The following is a 16,246-nucleotide window of genomic DNA, read 5'->3' as shown; positions in this document are numbered from 1 at the left end:
TGACACTTCCTTAACAGGTTTATGATTAATCGTGTAAGCTGATTTAAAAGAATTCTTTTTTCTAGAAAATTTTATGTGAAGGCACTTGTCAGCGTTTATCTCCATTTTATTATTCTTACACCAGACTTGAATAGCATTTATATCATGCTGCAGAAGATATGCGTCATCAGAATTGTTCACACTACGATAAAGTTTAAGGTCATCGGCAAAGATTGAGCAATTACTATAACTAATGCAGTTAGAAATGTCGTTGATAAAGATTAAGAAAAGAGTCGGGCCTAGGTGTGACCCTTGGGGAACCCCTGACGTCGCAATATATTCACGAGACCTGAATCCACCCATGGTCACCCTTTGAACCCTATGGCGAAGATAAGAATGAAACCATTGGATAAGAGTTCCATGGAAGCCATAATTCTTCAATTTTACCAACAGTGTTGTATGGTCGACTTTGTCAAATGCACTGCTGAAGTCTGTGTATATGGCATCCGTTTCAGAGCCTCTGTCTAAGCATTCGCTGATATATGTTGAATAGTGCAGTAAATTTGACACTGTCGACCGATTTTTGCAAAATCCATGCTGAAAATCATTGATAAGGTTGCTAAAGTATGGAGTAACGGCGGATAGTACCACGCGTTCAAATATTTTTGAGAAAGTGTTTAGTAGAGAAACCGGACGGTAATTCTTGACATCATCTTTATCGCCTTTCTTGTAAATAGGGACGATATTTGCTGTCTTCCACGCGGTTGGAAAAATAGAAGACTCTAGGGATTTCTGAAATATGATTTTGAGCGGAAAGGAAAGATTATTGCTGGTTTTAATAATAAAAAATGGCGGGATTCCATCTGGTCCTGCGCCCTTACTAGGATCGAGGGAACGGAGCAATTTTAGAATATGGCTCTCAATTACCTCGATATCGTATATGGAGAATTGTGAATATATATCATTATCCGCGGTTAATACCTGCTGGTCACTACATGAAAATATTGAATTAAAATGAGAAGCAAAAAGCTCGGAAATGCCAGGTCCAGTATCGGAAGACAAATTACCTAATTGTTTAAATCCCCATAAAGTCAACTTCACACACCTGTTTTGACTGAGTAAAATAGATAAAAAGCTACAGACAAAAAGTCGATACGAGTTCTGTCTCCATTATAGAGCGACATACAAAAATTTCTATGTAAATATTTGTATTATAGTATAAATAGAGCCTAGAGGAATATCTTCATGAACAGTACACGACTGAAACTCGCTGTTGCCTGAATGCCAGACTGAATTAAAGAACTACCTATAATTCATTTGTCATTGCACCTGCCACACTACACTGTACTACACTGTACTTGTCGAAGAAATGGGTATTCAATCAGATTTTACTACAGCCTTGATGTACGTATCATGCCGATTGCACATGCAATAATAATTGGCAATATTGAAAGTACATCTATAGCTTGATCAAAGAGTTTTATATGGGGATTATAAAATCGGTCCCATTCAGAGGCGGCTCGTCCTCAGGAGCGCTGGTGCAGTGAACTCCCATAAATAATTGTAATAAAGTTATACCTGCTCATTATTTAAAATCTATCGTAAAAAACTCCAATACTAATATCAATAAAATAAGTACCTTTACACATTACAAATAAAATACATTACATACACTCTTGTTCATTTAATAAGTAACGCGCGAAAAGGAGCTTACAGAGCGCTCTCGATTGCGCTCCTATGAAACAACATTCAGTACATTGCCTACATACGAAATCCAATAAGAGTGAAAGAGAAATTTCGCCACAGTCCTGCGCGTGAAACAAAAGATTTACTATGGAAAAATAGCCATTTTCGGAGCGCCGCTCTCAAGCGACGTTGCGCATCGCATGACAGCAGCAATTGCGCGCGACGTTGCCACTCCTATATTATAAACAAACACTATGAATACGCTCGCGAATGCAAATTCGGGGATTTTCTAATTTTGCTAAATAATAATTGAATTCGTTTTGAAATACTTTATAATTTTTAGTGTTTATAATATAGACACTAGATTTCCGCCCGCGGCTTCGCCCGCGTTTTCAAAGGAAAACCCGCATAGTTCCCGTTCCCGTGGGATTTCCGGGATAAAACCTACCCTATGTGTTAATCCAAGTTACCTTCTATATGTGTGCTAAATTTCATTGTAATCGGTTCAGTAGTATTTGCGTGAAAGAGTAACAAACACACACACGCACACACACATCCTCACAAACTTTCGCATTTATAATATTAGTAGGATTAAAAGTGGTTTTTACATTATCTCTCTGATAAAATTTTTTAATTTATCTATCAAATTAAATACTTAATTAAATAAATAATAATATTACCTTCACAATCGCCTAACAACGGTTTAGAGCAATCTTCCGTATCCTCTCCCATCTCACAGAACCGTTGTATTAAGTTCTCTTCTGAATTATTTCTGAGAAACACGAAATAAAGGTGCGTATAAATTAAGCGCGATTTAAGGTTATTTATTATTAGAGATGCACCGAATATTCGGTTCTTATCCGGTATCCGGCTTATTCGGCCCTTTTTTTGCTAGTAAAAATAGAATAGTATAGAAAAAGTAATAGAAATAGTAATAGAAATTTTTGCTGCAAAGAAAAATTTTCCTCACGTATAGAAATTTTCCTGGCTTATAGAATTTTTCCTCACGTATAGAAATTTTCCTGGCTTATAGAATTTTCCTGGCGTATAGAAATTTTCCTGGCTTATAAACATTTTCCTGACTTATACAAATTTTCCTGGCTTATAAAAATTCTCCTGACATACAAATTTTCCATATCTATATAAATTTTCCTGATGTATAGAAATTTTCCTGACGTATAGAAATTTTCCTGGCTTATAGAAATTTTGTTGGCTTATAGAAATTTTCCCGGCGCATAGAAATTTTCCTGACGTATAGAAATTTTGCTGGCTTATAGAAATTTTCCTGTCTTAAATTTTCCTTTCTCATGAAAATTTTCCTGGCTTATAAACATTTTCCTGACTTATAGAAATTTTCCTGACGTATAGAAATTTTGTTGGCTTATAGAAATTTTCCCGGCGCATAGAAATTTTCTTGACGTATAGAAATTTTCCTGGCTTATAGAAATTTTCCTGTCTTAAATTTTCCTTTCTCATTAAAATTTTTCCTGGCTTATAAACATTTTCCTGACTTATACAAATTTTCCTTATCTATATAATTTTGCGGTAGAGAAATTTTCCTGAAAATATGTATGTAATTCACAAACTTCGGATTTATAATATTTATATTATATTTATATTTATATATGTAGGGTTTACTGTGGGAAGTGACAAAATAAAATAAATATTTAATGTTGTATACATCGTTTTATTTTTAATAAATATAAAAATACAAAATATAAAAACGTTAGACGGAGATCTCATCTTTCTTACAGAAATGTATCAAATTACAAGCACACAATTTTTCGCAATAATAAAGTTACATGATTGGCAGTGATGTTGAAGTAGACAATATAACTAGATCAATATTAAAATAAATCTATGCACAGACCAACAAGGGGTAGCACGCGTTTATAAGGCACATTTTTTACAAATTGATCGATAAAATTATATTATAATAACCTATCAAATCAAATATTAAAATAAATCTATCACTTTGTAGGTAATATTATCGTCAAAAATGGTAAGCATAAAATCGAGCATCGGCTGACTTTCCCTGCGAGTCGCAATATAGCGTAAGAGTGGAGCTTTTTTTATTGGGTTTCAATATCAGTCGTTATTTTTATTTTTGTCAGTCAGTCCGCAGCCGACCCCCGTACTAGAGTGTTCACAATTGATATGTATATGTATTCACTGAGCTGAGCGCACGCACACAAGCGCGAGCGCCAAGGAGAGCGCGAGTGTGTGCGTGCGTGCGCGCGCGTGCGTGTGTGCGTGCGAGCGCGCGATGTTGCGGCGGTGCCGGTCCACTACGAAGATGCGCCCGCCCATGTCTGCAACGTACAAAATATTCACTTATGAAATCATATTATAATATACTAGCGGTCCGCCCCGGCTTCACCCGTGGTACATATGAAAAATAGATGTTGGCCGATTCTCAGACTTACCCGATATGCACAGAAAATTTCATGAGAATCGGTCCACCCGTTTCGGAGGAGTATGCAGACTAACATTGTGACACGAGAATTTTATATATAATACTAGCGGTCCGCCCCGGCTTCGCCCGTGGTACATATGAAAAATAGATGTTGGCCGATTCTCAGACTTACCCGATATGCACAGAAAATTTCATGAGAATCGGTCCACCCGTTTCGGAGGAGTATGCAGACTAACATTGTGACACGAGAATTTTATATATAAGATATATTATAACTGGTTAAGATATTATGTAGTATGGGATAGTGAAATACGAGGATGATTCCTTAGGAACTATGTTAGGGAATGGTCAGAGTCGACAAAAACTGCATTCACACATTACAAAGAAAACTTGTCTCAGTGCGGGAGTCGAACTCGAGCGACGTATTAAAAAATAGAAATCTATTTTATTTTATCTTTTTTGCATTATTTTATAATATACATATCTTTGTTATCTCTATACTTTAATATTATAGAGCTGAAGAGTTTGTTTGTTTGAACGCGCTAATCTCGGGAACTTGGTCCGATTTGTCTTTCGGTGATAGATATCGAGGAAGGCTATAGGCTATATATCATATCGCCGAGACCAACGGGAGCGGAGTACTGCGGTTAAAACCGCGGAGCATAGCTAGTATTTGATATTCCAGTTAACTCGAAAACAGGCTTAAACAGCGTAGGCTACCGAAGTGCATGAAGGAGTGGTAGTAGACGAGGTCGGGCCAGGTGGAGTTGGGCGTGACGGTGAGCTCGGCCGGCGCAGTGCCCGCGCAGGCCCAGCGCAGCGAGCGGTTGAACGCGCGGAACGACTCCCACGCGTCGCGCCGCCGGTCCGCGCCTGCAAGGTGCACATGCATACACATTACACGTGTCAATGGCAATGACGTTTTTAAAAAAGCGATCATTATGAATGATTCGACTCTTTTAAAATTATTTTATTAGATCGAGTTAATAATTATATTATTTGGCATGCGGCTTATCATCGGTTAGGTTGTTTTTTATAACAGAATAATTTGCCAATCTTTTTTACTTATTTATTGAACGTGAATATATCCATTTCTGTCAGCAGAGAGCTCACCGAGGTCGTACTCCCCGCGGCACAGCGGGCCGGCGGCGGCGGGCGCCAGGCGGCCGCGGCGCGTGTGCCGCACGCCGGCCAGCACGCGCGCCGGCCGCTGCTCGCCGTCCGCCAGCCGCTCCAGCCCGCCGTGCGGCTCGCTGGTCAGCAGCAGCGGGTGGTACAGCGTGGCCGAGTGCGGGTCGGCGCCCGCGCGCACGCGGAACGTGTACGTGAGGCCGCGCCGCAGCTGCAGGTCGGGCGCCAGCTGCCCGTTCACGTACAGCGCGTCGGCGGGCGCGGCGGGCCGGCGGGCCGCCAGGCCGCGCGCGCCGCCCGCCGGCCCGAGCCGCACGTCGAACACGCGCAGCGCCGGGTCGAACAGCGCCGCGCGCTCCCAGCCCGCCGCCGGCTTCTCGCTCGACCTGCGGCAACAATATGAGTGATGGTAGTGGCACAGTGGTACACATTATTTTATATTAGGGATGCATCGATACGCCTTTTCACCGATACGATACCTATACCGATACTCTTATAAAAATATCGGCGATACCGATACCGATACGCTTAATGTGAATTAAAAAATGAAGGTATGATAAATAAATCACAAGTCAGATTTTTCTTTTATTAATATAAAAAGTAGAGACATAGGTTAATAATAAGGCAATTAAAAATTTTAGTAATTAAAATTAAAATTGATAAGATTTTTGTTTAAAAAACAAAGTAATCTTAAGTTTTGCAGAGAAAGGCGATTTCGCAAGTCTGTTTGAATATCTGGAAAATAGTCTCTCAGATGCAACAGAACTCATTAGAAAACTAAAGTACTTTTGCGCAATTTTTTTCAAGTTTGGGTATAAAACGTCATTGCGCCAGAAAACGAATGGATCTGCATCTCTCGATATATTGGGACAACTCAACAACACACTCACAACTCGTCACTTTACCTCCCGTCACTTTACCTACCGTCACTTTAACTTGCGTCACTTTCACTCGCGTCACTTTAACTTCCGTCACTTTACCTCCCGCCACATTAACTCCCGTCACTTTACCTCCCGTCACTTTTGTCATTCGTTATTTTAAACTATATTTAAAGTTTCCCTTTATTATCTATAAGTTTCTATTCCCTAAATGGAAATAATTTTGACTAACTTTCACTTTAACTTTAACTCCCGTCACTTTAACTCGCGTCACTTTACCTCCCGTCACTTAAACTTGCGTCACTTTAACTCCCGCCACTTTAACTCGCGTCACTTTACCTCCCGTCACTTTAACTTGCGTCACTTTACCTCCCGTCACTTTAGCTTCGTCATTAATACGTATATCATAAAACGTCATTGGCATTGCGCCAGAAAACGAATGGATCTGCATCTCTCGATATATTGGGACAACTCAACAACACACTCACAACTCGTCACTTTAACTTGCGTCACTTTAACTCCCGCCACTTTCACTCGCGTCACTTTAACTCCCGTCACTTTAACTTCCGTCACTTTAGCTTCCGCCACTTTACCTCCCGCCACATTAACTCCCGTCACTTTAGTCATTCGTTATTTTATACTACATTTAGTTTCCCTTTATTATCTATAAGTTTCTATTCCCTAAATCGAATTAATTTTGACTAACTTTCACTTTAACTTTAACTCCCGTCACTTCAACTTGCGTCACTAACTCGCGTCACTTTACCTCCCGTCACTTTAACTTGCGTCACTTTACCTCCCGTCACTTTAGCTTCCGTCACTTTACCTCCCGCCACATTAAATCCCGTCACTTTACCTCCCGTCACTTTTGTCATTCGTTATTTTAAACTACATTTAAAGTTTCCCTTTATTATCTATAAGTATCTATTCCCTAAATCGAAATAATTTTGACTTTAACTTTCACTTTAACTTTAATTCGCGTCACTTTACCTCGCGTCACTTTTGTCATTCGTTATTTTAAACTACATTTAAAGTTTACCTTTATTATCTTTAAGTGTCTATTTATTCCCTAAATCGAAATAATTTTGACTTTAGCTTTCACTTTAACTTTAACTCGCGTCACTTTACCTCCCGTCACTTTTGTCATTCGTTATTTTAAACTACATTTAAAGTTTCTCTTTATTTTCTTTAAGTGTCTATTTATTCCCTAAATCGAAATAATTTTGACTTTAGCTTTCACTTTAACTTTAACTCGCGTCACTTTACCTCCCGTCACTTTTGTTATTCGTTATTTTAGACTACATTTAAAGTTTCCCTTTATTATCTTTAAGTGTCTATTTATTCCCTAAATCGAAATAATTTTGACTTTAGCTTTCACTTTAACTTTACCTCCCGTCACTTTAACTTGCGTCACTTTACCTCCCGCCACATTAACTCCCGACACTTTAACTTCCGTCACTACCTCCCGTCACTTTTGTCATGCGTTATTTTAAACTACATTTAAAGTTTCCCTAAGTATCTATTCCCTAAATCGAAATAATTTTAACTAACTTTCACTTTAACTTTAACTCCCGCCACTTTCACTCCCGTCACTTTAGCTCCCGTTACTTTAACTTCCGTCACTTTAACTTACGTCACTTTACCTCCCGTCACTTTAGCTTCCGTCACTTTACCTCCCGCCACATTATCTCCCGTCAAAACTTGAAATTAACATCATTTGCCAACGCGATCCGACCTGGGCTGATAGCAAGTACTGAGTTTATAGGCTTAGGTGTGAAAAATTTATAAATAAAATGCTCTATGCATTTTGTAGCCATCTATTCTAAATGTGAATAAAACGAATAGAGGATAGGACTTAGGAGAACCAAGAAATATGGCAACTAAACACAATAATAACTTTTGTTTCATATAATTTACTAGCTTTCAGCTTTGCCCGCAAAGAAAAACCCGCATAGTTCCTGTTCTCTTGGGATTTCCGGGATAAAACATAATATAATATCATTGGATAAAACCAATCCTATGTGTTAATCCAAGTTACCTTCTGTGTGCTAAATTTCATTGTAATCGGTTCAGTAGTATTTGTGTGATAGAGTAAAAAACACACACATATACAGCCTCACAAACTTTCGCATTTATAATATTAGTAGTATAGGATACTTTGTATACCTTTTCTTGCATTTTAAAGTTTAAATTATGAACAAACCTATTTTTTATATAATGTTGTAACTTAAAAATTTATGTTTCTAGCAATTTTTCCTTTATCTGTGTTATAAGACGTTACTTTTACCAAATTTCAAGGCTCTGTGTTCATGAGAAGTACCCTGTAGGTTTTGAGTTCCATGTAAATGTCGATATTTGCGAAAATTTTCAGCATTTACGGCTGTATCTTTTGATGCGTTGGCTTGTGAGTTTGACTTTTTCACAGCATCAAGGGACCGTAGACTTGAGTATTCGATATAAATTTCAGCTTGATACCAAAAACAAAAACATGTCTGGATCATTTTGTGAAACAGCTTTTCAAATTCACGACAAATCTAATAAAAATATTTCTGTAGCCTAATTTTTGTCATTTTTGAAGCCAAAATTTTTTTTTTGACGTGACAACGTCTTATAATTCGATAGCGCCGGCTGCACGCACGAAAAAACATGACTCATGCGGCGTTACCTCGCTCTGAGGCGTTCCGTGTAGGCTTGAAGTGCAAGCGAGAGCGCGGAACGAGCGACAAAGAAGCACAATCGGACGTTGTCACGTTCAACTATCGTCAGTAAACCGACTTACAGACAACCAATTTTTTTGGTAATACAACTAACTAGGAAACCTATAGCATCTAAGGTTAGATAACCAATCAGAGCCACGCTTGAGGCGTGGCACGAAAATTCGCGATGCACGTGAGTCTGACGTTGCCAGATAGAATAAATTTGTTAAAATAATGCAGCAAAATATAAATAATACTTTATATTTTAATATTTTGGTCGTAACCGGGAGAACCGGGTTTCATATTGTTCAGACCCGGTTCTCAAGATTATCAAAAAACCCGGGTTTACCCGGGTTTTTCGAATCCGGGTAAGCCCGGGTGCATGCCCTACTCACAAGCGCGTGGTTTCCCCGAGCATAGTTCATGCCTCGTTTGCAACGGAATAGACGGGACAACACGCTCGTTTACACTACATTTTTAAATTAAAAAGTATCGTTGAATCGGTCATAAAAATATCGTCGATACCGATATATCGGCTAACCCGAAGTATCGCCGATATATCGGTATCGGTATCGGTATCGGATGCACCCCTATTTTATATACTATATTGTATAATTATATCAATTGTCGTTATTAGTATTTATTGATAACGTGTACGAGATCTCTTTATTATCAGTATGAATATAAGCAATATTGTGTCGGCGCGGCGCTCACATGGAGAAGGGCACGCAGTCGGAGTCCGCGCTGGAGGCGAGCACGAGCTGCACGTCGGCGCGCGGCCACAGGCGGTGGAAGGCGGGCTCGCGCACGTGGTCCAGCGGGCCCACGGCCCACACCACGAACATCGCGCGGTCCGTGCGCCACTCCCGGTCCATCTCCTCCGCTGCACACGAATACGCACTTTGTACACACATTGTTTTAATACTTCTATCTAAAATATATTTTAAATTTGTAAAATCATAATAATAATTATTATTATTTATTATATTATATTTACTTGAAAATTGTCAAACGTCATTTTGTGTAGCTATGTGTTATTTTTTATGTTCATAACCGTTTTTTTTAATGGCGTGGCGTATTTACAAACTATACATAGCCAGAACGCAACCATAGGAAACTGCTCGTGTATACTTTGTAATGCGGTTTTTAAGTTTGTTATTACAAAATATACACGAATTTTGCGTACTGATCGTGTATACTTTGTAACGCGGATGCTTACTTCTTCGTTCCAAACTATACACGATCAGTACGCAAAATATAACTAAATATACCTACTGCACCACTTACGCTTGAGCGAAATAATAAAATATAGGCGTAGGCCATCAAAGACTTGTACAGCTATACATCTACTTTTATTCTTCTTGATTGATTCAGTAAAATATGGAATAAAAATATTATTAGGTGAGCTTATAAAAATAAATAGGTAACAGAAATAATGGTTACGTATGGGTTAGGTTAGGTTCGTGTTTTTTTTAACTTACAAAAATAGCCGTCGCCTCGCAACCGTCTTCTTCTGGACTTATTAGATTCTTACATTTTAGCACTATTGTCAATTATTGTAAGTCGTGCAGTATAGTCGGGAACGAAGACACAAGCATCCTCGATACAAAAAATATACGATCAGTACGCAACATTACATACACAATACACATGCATTATAATAATAGATTTCAAAACAGCAATACAATATTATAAGCGCGAGCAATGGAAAGACGCCGCGCTTACTCCGAAACATACACTATTAGTCCGCATGCGTACTGGCGCTGTATATTTTGGAGCGCTATTCTTACTTACTTAACGACAAAGTATACGTGAGTACTTGCGTACTGCTGTTGTATAGATTGGAAGAGCTTTGTGAAAAAGTTATTTCCAAACTATACGTGATTAGTTTCACACCGTTGCGTACTGGCCTTGTATAGTTTGGAAAGACGCAATGGCGTGTGATTAGCCTATAATTAATTGTTGCACTAGATATTCTCTTTGTATTTTTATAATTAGTGTTAACAATTGTTGGCTATCCTATGTAATAAATATGTATAAAAAAAATTGGTACAGAAAACACAATTCTAGACGCAAAAAAAAATTATTAACTGTTATTCTGCTATTGTTTTTTACGATGATATTTTTTTGTTTTTTTTTCACTGACAGGGCTGCAGCTGCCGGCGGAAGGACACGACGGTGAGCCCGTCGTCGCGCGAGGCGCTGAACACCTGGTTGGCGTCGCTGCCGCCGAGCCGCGCGTCCCGGCACACGCCGCGCCACCGCCCCAGCACCTGCACGCACTGCGCACACACACACGCTACACCGACCGACACTATAGCACATACTCATACTATCTAATGGTGATTCGTTATCATACGAGGAAGTAAACATGCCAAACATTTAATACAATTTAACATTACTCTGATTTGAAGTTTGTAAAATTGCCGAAAAAAGCGTAAAAAGTTAATAGATTTAAAAGTTCGTGAAAATGCAGAAGCAGCCAGAAAAAAAATCGTAATCGATATCTACAATAATAAGTTAGAATTATTAAAGAGTAGGCTCGGCAATGCGGAGCGACATACGGGCGCCAGGTCGGTGATGTTGTAGTCGGGCGCGTCGCCGCGCTGCAGCGCCGCGTCGAAGCTGGCCAGCGCCACGTCCGCGCCCGCCATCTGCGAGCGGCTGTCCGACCCCGAGATGCCGAACGCCATGTACTCGTTGGCGCCGATCTGTTCGAGTTTACGGTCACAGGGGGTGCCGCGAGGGGCTAGCTCGGGACCCTCGCTATATCTTTGTTATTTTAATGAAAATGAGGCTAATAGTACGCTTAAAGATAATAATTCACGTAGCCGTATTTTACCTCGGGATTTGCTAACTGTTGGGTGTGTCATAATTGAATTATTTAAGGTTGTAGGTAAGAGACTGTTATGTCACTTTTTGTAATACAAGTAGTAAAAAATATAACAAGGAGTCGTTTAAATACTATTAAGTAAAGACATGTAATAGGGAAATATCGGAAATTGAATTGCAATATTTTAATAAGTAAATTAGTATTTTACCATGCCAGCGAGCTGGATAGTGATCTGGTTACCGAACACCTCCCACGACACCTGTAAGTCGCGATGCAGCTGCTTGCAGTGTGGCAATTGGGACCTGCAATTCATAATTATTTATATTATAGCTATTATAGCTATACACTACGTGTGTCCGTGGCGACCGACCGGTGCGGGTGCAGGCGCCGCGCGGCGGGCGGCACACTCAGCGCGTCGGGCAGCAGCACGGCCGCCAGCGCGGCGCCGGCGCGCGGCTCCCACAGCGCCACCCAGTCGATGTCGAACACCGTGCGCCCGCCCGCCAGCCGCAGCCGCACGTCCGCGCCCGCGTACGTGCGCAGCGGCTCCAGGCTGCAACCACACGCGCCTTACTTAATACAATACACAGTGTTACAGGATGGCGTACAGTTAAGAAAATTGTATATATTAGTAGTGGAAAAAAAATTGAAGTACCTGTGATTGGATTTTTAAAGTAATAAAAAATGCAAAGTTTCAAAAGATTTTTTAAATTTGTGCAATATTTCAATACTCACTATCCATCCTCGTCGGGCATGATGGTGCCGCGCGCGGAGGGCTGCGGCCCGACGCCCATCCAGAAGTACACTTCGTCCGTCCCCGCTTGGAAATGGAACTCTGGGATGCTGGGATATAAAAATGCAGTTGTATAAATAATGTAATAAAATTTATGTCTTTTTCTGAGAAGTTTGTATATAAAATAATAAATGTAAGCTAGGGTTAGAGAGACATAAACATACAGGATGGTGGAGGCGTCCTCGACGACTACGGGCTTGCTGGACACGCGGGCCTGCGCCGCCGGGGCGGGCGTGAGCGGCGTGAGCGCGCGCGGCGCGGGCGCGGCGAACTCCTCGGGCACGTACACGTCGCCGAACGCGCTCTGCGACGCCAGATCGTACACCGCGAACCACGTGATGCGCGACACGCGCTTGCCGTCCGGCAGCTTCAGCCGGATCTCCTCGTTGTTGTACCGCTCCAGGATGTTCGTCCTGCAAATATACCACGCACGCTTGTTCATACTGCTGTAGTTTATGCTTATTTTACCTATATACATTATGAAATAAAGTCGGGTGCATACATTTCAAAATATTTTGAATTTGAAAGGTGATTTTGATTTAACATGGAATGTCAATACAAATAATTACTTAATAAATAATGCAGAGAAACAAAAAATATTGTATTAAAATAGATTCTTTATTCTTTGGTGACAGGTAAATGTTATGAATTCATAAAACAATTAAATAAACTGGAAACACACTCACTTGCCATGCTGATCAGGCACAATGAAGCCGAGTGGCCCCGGTCGACCTGAATCCCCAGCCCAGAAGAAAGTGTCATCTCCCGTTCCATCATAGTTGAAGTCTACCAGCAGCAGCGTCCAGTCGTCCACTGCATACACTTCACCAGACACCTGCAAGGAACATTCAATGAATATCAATATATTGCAATTATTTGAATTTTGTATACCAAACAAGAGAATAATTGCAAAAAAATTTACTTTATTTTATTGTTGGAATCTTATTTCATTTGGAATGTGATCAATCCCAACTAAGAACTATGTGTTATTGCTGCTAGATTGTACAAAAAAGTTAGAATTCACAAATAAATTCTTAATCTTAATTCTCATTATTATGCTAAAAAGTTGAAAATTGTTCTTAATAATTAATTAGCTAATTTCTTCATTTAATATTTCTTGGAATCACAAATGACATGGCTGCAGTTTTATTAATCTATTAATTAATTGTAATTTTAAATAATAAGAAACACAAAGCATTCAATTATTATTGTATATATCAATAGAAACATATTTTTAAAATAATGTAATGATGCAACCTATGTGGACATAAGTAAGAAATTTTAAAAGAGCAAACTCTGAATCATAACAAAGTGAAGTTGCTATTTACACTATGTACTCATATTAAATGAAAGTAAATATAAGGTATATATTATTATGTATGTAATATGGAGAGATTCGATTGAATTTAATTTTAAGAAATATCTAAAATATTCAACGATAGAATTGATAATATTATTGAGACATTGTATCTTTGTGTTTTCTTAAATCTAAGGAAACCAGTTTCTCTTTTTAAGGTCAATTATTGTAAGTTGGCATAATTTAATCAATTCCTAAAATTTGTTTGTGGTTGTGTTATCTTAAAATAATGCAGAGCATAGCGCGTTGAAATCTTGGCTCGCCGGTACAACTATTGCCCACGTTTTGAAACTTGGTGATTTTTCTGAGATAAGTTCATATTATTTGGAGTGTACTCCTAAAATTTCAAGTTCCGGACGTACATAGTTTCCGAGTTATGATTTATTTAAATCTTGTCTTTATTGTACTATATCTTTACATATTTTACTGTTTGACAGGTATTTGACAGTTGTTTGACATTATACATTCCATTTTAGCCTGTCATAATTGAATTTAACTCGTCATAATTAACTTTTGTGTTTATTTTAGTTATTTGGATAGGAATATTTAAATCACATTGTATATTTATGTTTAACTTTTATTTTATTATAATTTAACACAATTTAAAATTATAAATAAAAAAAAAATATAAAAAATACAGTCGAAACGGAACGTGCGAGGTGACGCGCACGAACTGAAGTGACGCCATTTTGACGTCAGTCATTGTTCGTGCAGAAATTCAATGCAGAAATCCTTACTGTTGGTTAGGTTAAGTTAGTTTTTTTTTTTCCCGAGCGAAGCGAGGGCCATTCCACAGAGCGGGGAGGGCTATTTGAAGTCTTAATTCGCGATTTCCCTTCCCATTCTATCCTAAAATCGTGGGATTTGACTAATTAAACCCAACCTAACCTCAAAACTTTAAACTCCAATATCTCAGAAACTAAGTGACTCCTGACCCCCCCCTTTGGGGGAGGGGTTCCCACCACACCCCCCTCCCCTCCCCCCCTACTAAAACCTTAAATTCGTGGGCTATATTTGTACAGTCCTTCCGAAATCTTTTGTGAGCGGCGCATAAACTTTTAATTTAAGTTTTTAAATACACGCAGACCTTGGTCAAAATAAGAATCTAATTAGATGTTATTTACCTGGTGGTGATAAGAATTAAGTTTTCCTATGTGTTTGCCTTTATACGGACCTTCTTCTTCATCTTGGGATGAACAGTCTGAAATTTTATATTATAAAAAGTATTCTTTAGTTCACGTCGTAACAATATTATAAAAGAGAAAGTACATAACAAACACTTTTTAAATAACTTATTTACCTTGCGCAATGAACACGAGAAAAATAAAACATATTCTATACATAATAATGCGACACTAATGTAAAAAAATAATTTCTATTATACATTAAAATCACTTTAAATCATTTGTAAAAGTTTATTGTTTAGAAACGCGTTTACTTCCGGTTACTTCACAACTTGACATGTCATTTCGAACGAGCAGATTCTCAGTTATGAATTGGCAGCTTAACGTAGTGAAGGCTTTGCTCGCTATTGGCTAGTTAAGATATAAAGTGAGAAACAGCCAATCACAGTTCATGCACTTTCACTTTTACTCAAATGTGTCATTGAAAACCATTTGAAGGCTGTATTTTGGGTTGCCAGCTCAAGAAAATAATAGTAGAATAATATTGTAGTAGTAAATAGTAGATAAAGGTAACGAATAACTGATTCTGATAATTAAAAAGATTTTCATTAAGTACTCTTTTCGTTAATAACAACTTAATCAAAGTTTCGAATTTTATTTGTATGTTGCAAAAATTAAGAAATATGTATACAATTCCTCGAAATTGTACCAAATCAAAAGGAATTATTTGTCGAGTTGCGGCCTTACTTATAAAAAGTTAAACAATGGATAAAATATTTCTACCATTTTCTACTATAGCTTTGTCCTGCTCTTGCTCACATGAAACGTCAATCATAAAAACAAGACAGGTTATTGCAATAACTAATCCATTGCTTAGCGAATGGGTAACATTTTATAAGTAAGACCGTTGGTGTTGATAAAATAATATATTTTATTAATATTTGAATTTCGTATATTTATTAAATAGGTCTTATATTAATCTATTTTATTTTCTCAATACAGATTATTATTAGTGAGGGACGCGGTTTTTGAATAAGAAGTGAATAAGTATTAAGTCATTAACTAGTATTATCTCGAATGTATAATGTTGTACACAAACATTGGCTATAAAAATATATTTTACATTTTTCGTTTTTCAATACGTGAGATTTTAGGAAAATTCAATGGTTGTATTTGCGAACTAATTTACTTAAAATTTCGAAATAATAAATATTTTATACCATTATTAATTATTATTATTCAGCACCTTACCTAGATCATTTAATGATCTAAGTTCAGCACTATTAATGTAAGTTGTTTATGTAATACAAATTATACAATATATCGAAGTACGCAAACTAGTTTTTACTGGAA

General features: G+C 38.2%; 1 protein-coding gene across 1 annotated transcript; it reads right to left on the bottom strand.

The window, feature by feature from the left end:
• Positions 1-3,331: 3,331 nt before the first annotated feature.
• Positions 3,332-15,274, bottom strand: knk (cytochrome and DOMON domain-containing protein knickkopf). Its single transcript, XM_090115331.1, has 13 exons — positions 15,070-15,274; positions 14,894-14,970; positions 13,099-13,247; positions 12,577-12,825; positions 12,355-12,462; positions 11,990-12,172; positions 11,828-11,921; positions 11,351-11,497; positions 10,933-11,068; positions 9,501-9,669; positions 5,195-5,598; positions 4,802-4,954; positions 3,332-3,977 (listed from the first exon to the last, which is right to left on the bottom strand). The coding sequence occupies exons 1-13, from the start codon at positions 15,110-15,112 to the stop codon at positions 3,835-3,837; spliced, it is 2,055 nt and encodes a 684-aa protein (XP_089971457.1). The 5' UTR covers positions 15,113-15,274; the 3' UTR covers positions 3,332-3,834.
• Between the last annotated feature and the right edge of the window lie 972 nt (positions 15,275-16,246).

This window comes from Colias eurytheme, chromosome 23 (genome assembly GCF_061535395.1).
Source record: "Colias eurytheme isolate Ceu_HAF_F1 chromosome 23, ilColEury1 Martin Lab GWU primary, whole genome shotgun sequence".
Taxonomy (NCBI): domain Eukaryota; kingdom Metazoa; phylum Arthropoda; class Insecta; order Lepidoptera; family Pieridae; genus Colias; species Colias eurytheme.
Note: the sequence above shows the minus strand (reverse complement) of the source record. Positions and strands in the feature narration are given on the sequence as shown.